This window comes from Mytilus edulis, chromosome 3 (genome assembly GCF_963676685.1).
Source record: "Mytilus edulis chromosome 3, xbMytEdul2.2, whole genome shotgun sequence".
Taxonomy (NCBI): Eukaryota; Metazoa; Mollusca; class Bivalvia; order Mytilida; family Mytilidae; genus Mytilus; species Mytilus edulis.
In genome coordinates, this window is record NC_092346.1 from 24233257 (window position 1) to 24243269 (window position 10013).

Genomic DNA, 10013 nt, shown 5'->3' on the forward strand with positions numbered 1-10013 from the left:
AATACTTCAAATGATACACAAAAGAACAACACAAGAATGTCCCTTTCGCTATCCTTTAGAAATTGGAATTTGATCAAGAAAAAACTGCATGTTCTATTTTTATCATACATGTGTAGTATTAGTTTCAACTATGGTTCTAAATTTAGATTTTAATTTCCCAAAAAATTCCGGACGGAATAGAAGACACCTGTTTATTTTCTGCTTCGTGAAAACTAAGATTTGGATGAGATAGATGATTTACTTATTCTGAGATAACTGTCACAGTTCTAAATTCTGATTTTTTGTGTATTGTTTTGTAGACGGAATCAGATTATTTTGTTCCGTTTTTTTTTCTCTGTAAGCTTTGTCCACTTATAATGCATGTTAAAATTGTTTCACTTGATGTCAATTACCCTTTACTAACGTTTATACTTTTCACACAAATATAAATTATCCTAAAATTTTCAATTGCATAAAAAACGGGACATGCCCACGCCTTTCTAGTTCAGCACACATATTTACGGTTATTTTTCGTTACCTTCAAGATACAAGATTTCATTCATTGACAAATAATATACTGTGGGGTCAATTCTGGTTTGATTTTAACGAGTATGATACTACTAGAGGCAGAATTGTCACTAGTTTATTTGTTTATTCTTAATTTCTGTTGAAATAAATACAAGCGATATCAGTATGTATATCCGGCCGCTCCTGCATGAGGCTAAAACAAAAACAGTTGCAGACTAACACACAATAGGCCCGTGATGCTACAATTTATGATTAGAGTCTGATAATGTCATTGAAATTTTAATATAGCACAGGAGTACTTGTTTGGGTTCATGATAGACCGCACAAAGTCACTGAAATGATGATTTCTCCCCGGATTTCTCTTTCATGTGCCCATTTCCCATTCTTGGAGTAAGGGAGATAACTTGCGTAACTAACGACGCACGTTTTGTATCCCGATTTTCGCTAGAGGCGTGCAATTACGTTTACTTCGCCTTAAACAAATGCAGCTTCTCTTTTGGATTATAGCTCTACATCTTTTATATAAGCTTTGGATTTTACATATTTTGGCCACGAGCATCACTGAAGAGACATTATTTGTCGAAATGCGCATCTGGTGCAGAAAAATTGGTACCGTTAATGTTATTATTCTCTAACTTAGGTTTATAATTTTGTAATAACATATATTCAAAACTGTAAAGATTTTTTCCAAAATATTTTTACAGATTTTTCTGTTGATCACCGAGTTTTACTTTCTCCCCAGTATACACTATATGTTTCATTTTCCATGTTAAAACATATGCATATACTACTTAGAAGATCCAGAACTTTGTAATATCGCAGTCAATATTATCATCCTCGTATCTGATTATTTTTGAATATTTTACTTATTTTTATCCCCTTATCCATATGTTAATCCACTGTATTTACTTTTTATTTGATTTTCCATGGTATATATTCCATTTAACCAGATGCAATATCCTTATATTAGATCTATAATTGTATAATGATTATTTACAATATCAAATGCATAGCCAAAGATATATGTTCTTGTTTTCTTCTGAATTTTCTTATTGTGACGTCATGAAAAAAGGCGACTATGTCTGATGACATCACATCAAAAGTACACAACTTTCCTCAAATCTTTGAAAAGGAAAGATAAAAATCATTAGAGAAACAGATTTCACCACTGTAACTCGTGTATTACGATATTTCTCCACTCTCAACAGTAAAATTTTAATTATTTAAAAAGCTCGGCAAGCCTCGCGCTTTAAATATTAAAATTTAACTGTCTCGAGTGGAGAAATATCGTTATACACTTGTTGCAGTTGTGGAATCTATATTTCTCCTCCATGCATTTGAATTTTGTATTAAAAATCCTCAATGAACACAGTATTTCTATGCAAAGAAACCACAAAAACTGTCAAAATAACAACTAAGGTATTACACTTCAAAATTATCATTAGAATATTACATGCACATGTAAAAGCCTCATAAACTTTTGATGGTTTATTTCCTCTCATGTACATTCCATTCTTGAACAAAAATCCCATTCGGAGATTTACTTTAGCCTTATTTGGCAAAACCTTTTGGAATTTTGGGTCCTTAATGCTCTTCAACTTTCTAATTGTTTTGGCTATCTAACGATCTGGGCGTTAATGATGAGTCTTATGTAGACGAAACGCGCGGCTGGCGTATTAATTATAAGCCTGGTATCTATGATAAGTAATTCCAATTAAGAAGTGCAATAAAATAAAATAAAACCAAATATATTATATGTACATTGATTTCTATAGTATTCCAAATTTAATAACTTGCATTGATATATTTTCAAAATGTATAACATTCAACTGCTTTGTAAAAAAAAAATAGAAACTAAAAAACTCCATCGTTCGTGAATTATGCTACAAACATTTTATTTCAATACATGTCAATATGCAATTATTACAATCTTTCACTAACGTAGATGTTTGCAGTGATATTAACACATTAGAGAAACCAGACTTGAAGGCGATTCGCCTATAAAAAGAAGCAAGTGACATTCGAATCAAACAAATTACAAAAACAAATTAAAAGAACGCAAAATGTCCTAAAGTTCCGCAATGTTTTGTAAAAAACAGTTAAGATAAACTACTCTTGGGTCGGGAAGTCCTTATGATTCGAAGAATCAAAACACTTAGTTCATAAATTACTAAACGGCTTAATTTCGATTTCTACATTGTATTGTCAGTTGTACAATCTGGTTTCACAACAGGTTTAGGTAAAGTCTTAACTTGTAGTAGACAACAAATCAAGTCTAAAATCATTTACAACAAAAAGGTCAGACCAAAGTTGAATATTATAAACTGATTTCTAAAGTATTAGTTTGAAGTTACAAGATGTATAGTTTTCATATTTTAATTGTTATTCATGTTTTATTCATATTTTAATTAAATCTCCATAACTATTTAAGGTTTTAAGGCCTACATCTATATAGACAGTATGTAGATGGTATTTTTTTGGTAATTTTTTAATTGAATTTTAAGCGCAAACTGCTAAAGTTCTTATAACAAATATCGCAACATGAAAAAATAATCTAATGATTTTTAATGATTTCGTGAATCTGTTATTTTATCACTGACTATAAGAGTATTACATTAAATGACGCAGTGTCTGGTTAAAAAAGACGTCCTTATTGATAGAATTCACATAACAACGTGTTACAATATTTTAGGTCTGATATATACATGTTTGGATGACATAATTCAACTAGCTATATATATTAATAGCGGTCACAGTATTTACACTGAATTAAAGCTAACTATTCACAAAGTAAGTAAAGAAAATATCAGTATTCCAAGTTCTATGTAAATTACCATTTATGAATATGACTTACAAATTTATTATTTAAGTTAAATTATTTCTACTTATTTCATTGGATTTTTTAAATTTCTTTTTTCAATTGATGCTTTTTTTTTGTGAATCAGAAAACAAAAACAAAAATGGGAACAAAATATAAAGAAGAAAGAAGAAAAATTGTGCATTTAACTGAACTGTATTTATCTTTTGCAGTTCACTTTTTTTAATTCAAAATTATACTATTCCTTTATGTGTATTTCGTTCAAACATTCTTAGTTCAAAAATGATTAGTGTTAGTTTAATGTTTGTCGTTGTTGTAGTTTGTATTGTATTTCAGATTTTCCTTTTTCAATATTTTTAATGAACTATATAAGAGATTCGCGATAATAAGTGTGTTTAACTAGTGTATGAATACTTTTATTTTTTTGTTTAGAAAATGAGATTCATCCTTGCTGTTGTCGCTACTGTTGTTCTAGTCGCTGTTGTATCAGCAGGAGGATATGGTAAAGGACATGGAGGTAAGGCTTTGGTTATTAAATTTTTATCTTAAATGCAATTGTTAGCTTGTCACAATTTTCTATTTTATCTTATTTATTCTGTATCTAATGATATACACGTTTTTAGTATAGATCAGTATCAGATACAAATACATGTTAATGATAGTTTGGGAGACCTAACACTCATATATTTTTGTTTAAAAGTGTTTTTTTAAATTTTTACAAATCTCTGTCAAATAGTATCGGTATACTCATTAATTTAAAAAAAAACTTTGTAGTTAATATTTTTCTAAGTTTTATCGTTAAAAGCTGATGACTATTAGAGTTATAGATTATTTGGCACTGAAAACATGTTTGCATGTGCATAAGGAACATTGTATTAAGTACAATTTTCTGTATTATTTATATCTTTATTTATCAAATAGTGCTTACCTTGTTGAACGTTGCGCTATAACACGAAAATTTAAGTGTCAAACAATTTGCATTTGGAATGATTTTTTTCATCTAACTGGTAGGAGAAAGTGAACTTAACGGCTAGTTATAATATTTGTTTGACATATTTTTCTCTTCTAAGAATACCACGGATTTGGCGGAAAAGGATACGGTGGACATGGTGGTGGATACGGAGGACACTCTCTAGGTTATGGTGGTGGATATGGTGGAAGTGTTGGAGGATACGGTGGAGGATACGGAGGAAGTATGGGAGGATACGGTGGTGGATATGGAGGAAGTATGGGAGGATACGGTGGTGGATATGGAGGAAGTATGGGAGGATATGGAGGAAGTATTGGAGGATATGGTGGAAGTATGGGAGGATATTCTGGTGGATATGGCGGAAGTATGGGAGGATATTCTGGAGGATTAAGTGGATCTTATGGAGGAATAAGTGGATCATATGGTGGTATGAGTGGATCTTATGGTGGATTAGGTGGATCTTATGGAGGTTTAGGTGGATCTTATGGAGGTTTAGGTGGATCTTATGGTCAATCAAGTGGTTCATACTACCCATCTAAGTCTATTTATTAAATGTGAAATGACTACCTATAAGAAGTGTAGAACAAACAGAGCAGTGAGATGTTCACCCCCTATTTCATAAGGATTAATGTATTTATAAATAAAAAAGTCGGTACAAACAAATATATGTAATGTTATATACTATCAATATTTCAAATAGATTTCGACTACGATTGAAAGAAACACAATGAACTTGGAATACCGATTAACGTATTAGTCAACATTTGAAGAGAGACTTACAAATAATTGTAAACGAAAGAAATTTTATATTGAAAACAGTATTCTTTATGGAAATAATTCATGTCCATCTTATTTTTTTAAAATTTTGATAGTTGTTTGGCTCACTTACAAATGAAAATTAAAGAAACCGACTATAAGTCCTTTTATGTTCAGTCAGTAGTATATATCCATTGCATAACTGTATTTTGTTCATTATTGCATTACTGAAGAAGAATATTAAATTATAAGAGAGAAAAAACAATAAAAGATTTGATGAAGATATATATATATTTATATACATGTTGTATGTGTCTGCCTTTTGATTTGTGAACCTGATAAACGCTTGTCCCTAAAATGTTTATAGGGTAGAGATAAAGCGAAAATACGTTCGCATAATATTGGAGTTGCCCTTTAATGTTAATGTATATTCAATATGGACTTGTAAAGGTCGTTTGTAAGGAATATTACAGTTGTTATCCATTCGTTTGATGAGTTTGAGCATTTGATTTTGCCTTTTAATTAGGGAATTTCCTTTATAAATTTTCCTCTGAGTTTTTGTGATTTTACTTTGTACTGAAAACCGATAGTAGCTTTGCAGTGCGGACTGATATCAATCCAGTAGTTTTCCATTAAAACAAAATTATTAAGTAGGTGTCAATTTGTAAGGATGTACTTAGGCGAAAAGGCTGACTCAGACTATTAACTTACATTTGCATTGGTATTATTTGGACCTCAAATCAAAAGAAGAAATAAAAATGAAGAATCTGCTTAAATTTTGGAAAATGACCTTTTATGAGCTATTGAAGTCTTTTAAGAAAAAATGGGTTTCATTGGTCAAATATTTTATGCTGTATCTTAGGAAAAAAAACATAGGTCCGAAAATCTGGCACAAATTCCCAAAACCGCATCCTATATACAGGAAAAACTGGGAACCGACTAGCATTCACTTTGCATGTTACATACGGTATCCTTAAGAAATAGTCAGATTGAACTTGTGTTACGTTCTAAACTTAAATATTTCTTATTACTTTGTATTTCCATATTAAGGAACCAGTAATATAAAAACACTGCATAACTAGAGTAAAACACAAAGGGAATCAACTAGTAAAACTGACCATAAAAAAACCGAGAATAAGCTACTTTTTACCATATGAAATTTCAATAAACAATGTGTCTGTAATCGTCTACCTTATCCAAATTAATCCCGCACTAAAACAAAGTAATGCTTGTTCTGTGATTGAAATGATATTCAAAACCAGTAATGTATTGTAGTGTTGTTAACAAGGAAAAAAACATTTGCAAGTTGTCTCTTTGAATTTTCTATTTGGCGTAAGAACTTATTACCAAAGGTAAAACAACCCCAAAAAACCCAACTTATTACCAAAGGTTATGATACTCATACTATCCTTCATAAATATTTATATCGATCGTGTATCCCGCATTAATATTTTCGTTGTTATGTCTTTGAAATATAATCAAGTTTTATAATTGAAAATGTTGGGCTGTCTTTTGTTGTGAACCTTTATAAGTCACCTTTTGGTGTCATTGGAATAGAACCTTATAAACTGATCACCTATTACTCATTTTCAATAATACAAAAAAATATTTCCTTACATTACCTTTTTTCCTTCTAAAGTTTTAACTGCACGTCAAGAAAAGGAATTGTATGTATTGAGACAATTGATGATTTAAAATACAAATATAAGCAATTTTTATAGTTGCGTATTCCTTTGGAATATTTCTAAAAAAAATTTCTTTCTTTTTGATGTCCAACTGTACAATGCAGAACTGTTGGGGTGTAAGCATTTACCATATGTTTGTCTTTGTTTCAATAAAGAACAAGAATAAATCACTCGTTTTAAAAAAATACTTTCCATGTTCACGTGTAACATTTAGGGTCCCTGGTACTTGATACAAAAGGTTCAGGGAATATGAAGGTAGATAAATTGTATGTTGTTAGTGTATTGTTGTCGGTTTTGCAATGCTCTTCATAGTTGTTAAAGATTTTGCTTTCCATTTATTTTTGAAGATACCGATGAGCCATATGTAGGCAAAACGTTTCTTGCATAGTTAACAATAAAAATGATACCTTTAATGATTTTTGTTTGTTAAATATAATCACAGCAATACTTCAAGATGGTTTCCGAAATTCAATATCTTACCGAAAATAAGCTTGTGGTAAATTAAATCATTATATACCGTCTGAGATTTTTTTTTTAATTACATTGGTAAAACTGATGTTTTGGGTATCATCATCTCAGTAGTCAATTGGTTAGGTACGGACAATATTTATATCAAGCAAGTCTATAAATACCTGTTTACAATTAAAATAGCTTTTTACGTGACCAAATATCTATACATCTAAAGGAGAGGTGAAAGGTACCAAAAGACAATCAAACTCATAAGTCTGAAATAAAAGACAACAACATTGCAAAGAGAAAAAAATACCAAAAACACAAACAGTACACAAAACACAACAACAAAAACCAAAAACTTACCCCACCAAAAAAAGTATCATTTTTTCTTGGCTGATATATGATATTTTAATATGTTTATATATTGCAAATGTCTTTGTCAAATACAACTTTAATGTATTTATTTTAAAATATGTTGTTTTTTTTCTCGAACAGTCTAGAGCTAATATATCTAACTCATCATAAAACAGGTCGTTATCAGACGTCAGTATATATTTGCATAGTCATTTCAAAAATAGAAGGCAAACATAGGCTTGAAAAACTGACCAATTGAGTCAATGAACTAAAATGCAATGTGGGATACTACAAGTTTACTTCCACTTAAATATACGTGGAATTAGTGGGAAAACTGTCAATTTATATGGTGTCTGGAACTCGCATAATACCTATTTGTGTTCAGAAAATGTGTTAATTTAAAAAATATATAACATAATCTTCAATTTACATGATCAGACTAAAAAATAAAGGCATCAGTAGTATACCGCTGTTTAGAAATAGAAGGAACAGCAGGAACACTGAATTGCAACAAAACAACATGCAAAAAACCGAACTATTTGATTACAGCTGCAAATACTATTGACTGTTATGCATTGTACCTGTGATCTAATTTCACGTGTAACAGCGAAATTGTGATCTAATTTCACGTGTAACAGCGAAATTTCAAATCAAGTTTCCACTGTCCCATAATCTTTAAATTTAAATGGAGAACATTTACCCCTTACATTGAAGAATGAAATATATGAAGCTACCGAGACAAATACAGGAATAAAAATCCGAAATTATTAACCTGCTTCGAGTAGAATTAAGAAATAAATGCTTAAATACAAGAAATAAAAAAATATAATAGGTTTATATCCAGCGCTGTAGTGTTCACTAAACATATCAAAGTTCAAATCCTAATGGTTTTATTAAGATTGGCAACTACCCGAATCCGTTGAAATATATAGCAAAAATCTGTAATTTCAGTAGAAGAAAATTAACTTAGTGCTGAAATCGTATTGCTTCATTACCTTCAGAACAGTTTGAGTTTGACAAAAATATCTAATAAACTTGAAAATAATATAATATCAATACTAAAAGACTTTGTTATCATTGTCAAACAAGAATGAAGGAATATCTTTAATCGTTTCGATTAGTTATCATATTTAATACAATGCTTTCTATATTGCCGTTTCTATCAAATCATAAATATATCAATATTACACAAAATGGTATAGTGATGTCTCGTTTTTGACTTTTTCTATGACTTAAAGTAATAAATATATGCTTACCTCGATTTAAAATACTTTTGAATCATAAAAGTAGGTACAATACCATTACATCAGTGATGTGAAAAGCTGTGACAGTTTAACGACCCAAACAGATAATTTTCCCTCTCTAAATATTTCCCTTATTACGAACCCACTCACAATTCTGGGATCCTTTATTTATTCTACTTATCTGAATGGGTAATTGTGTTTTTTGTTTCATTGTTGTCTTTTGAACAAATAACTGAAATTTTCGTTTAATCATCAATGCTATAAGTTGCTATATTTCGGTTATTCAATCATTCGTTTCCTCGCTTTGAAACAAATATTTGAGCATGAAACGAATACTTTATATCATGAACTATAGATGTAGACATTAAAGATGAAAAACTAAGCGAAATAATTCATCCCGTAATTTATGAAAAAATGTGTTTTGTTTCAGTATATAAAACGTCTTTTCGGTTGCCTCTAAACAAGTAGTAGTCCAATAATTAAGTGGATAGGTCAAAAACCGAGGTAAAAAAACGTTCGTCATACGTTAATAAACAATTACATTTGCTAGGACATTATCTTAATTTATGCATGAATATCTGAGGTAGTCTTACCGTTTTTCGAAAAACTAAGAATTTTCTTGTCCCAAACATAGATTACCTTAGCCTTATTTTGCACAACATTTTCGAATTTTATGTCCTTTATGCTCTCCAATTTTAACTATTGTGATCTGAACGTCACAGATGAGTCTTACATAGACAAAACGCGCGTATGACGTATTGAATTATAAGCCTGGTACCATCATATTACGTCTTCTGACGTCTTTATATTGAGTCAACCTTGATGAAGTCCGTTCACTTAACCTGTATAAATGTCGCTGTTGCAGTGTGAATCAGATTGCTGATTCAAACGTATCCAGTGGTTAAAAGTCTTTACATGGAAAACTCCCATTAAACTTTACGACAAAATGAACGATTTTTCGTTCCATATCGTAAAAATGGCAAAAATACAGCAGTCAACATTGTGTTATAATCTTCATCACAAAAAAATACATACAAAAATATAAAGCACGAAATGGCATATAAGCAAAAATTAAAGACAAGAATACACAAATTTACCATAGTACAATAACACGGGATATATAAGTACAGAGCCACGTCATATTTGTAACAAAGAAATATATAAAAGGCATATAGACAAAGCACAAAGCAAAAACAAAAGTTTTCTAAGTAAACCCAAAAGGCATA

The 10013-nt window shown here is 30.4% G+C and overlaps 1 protein-coding gene across 1 annotated transcript; it reads left to right on the forward strand.

Moving 5' to 3' along the window:
* Positions 1–3760: 3760 nt before the first annotated feature.
* On the forward strand, positions 3761–6901 carry LOC139516032 (keratin, type I cytoskeletal 9-like). The gene is made up of 2 exons (XM_071305839.1): positions 3761–3842; positions 4396–6901. Exons 1-2 carry the CDS (start codon positions 3761–3763, stop codon positions 4845–4847), a joined length of 534 nt encoding a protein of 177 aa, XP_071161940.1. The 3' UTR covers positions 4848–6901.
* Positions 6902–10013: the final 3112 nt, after the last annotated feature.

Excerpts from the sequence above, each read along its gene's own strand:
- LOC139516032 (XM_071305839.1), top strand. The coding sequence starts at position 3,761 with ATGAGATTCATCCTTGCTGTTGTCGCTACTGTTGTTCTAGTCGCTGTT. Across the intron at positions 3,843-4,395 it reads ATATGGTAAAGGACATGGAG|AATACCACGGATTTGGCGGA; the intron begins GTAAGGCTTTGG and ends TTCTCTTCTAAG.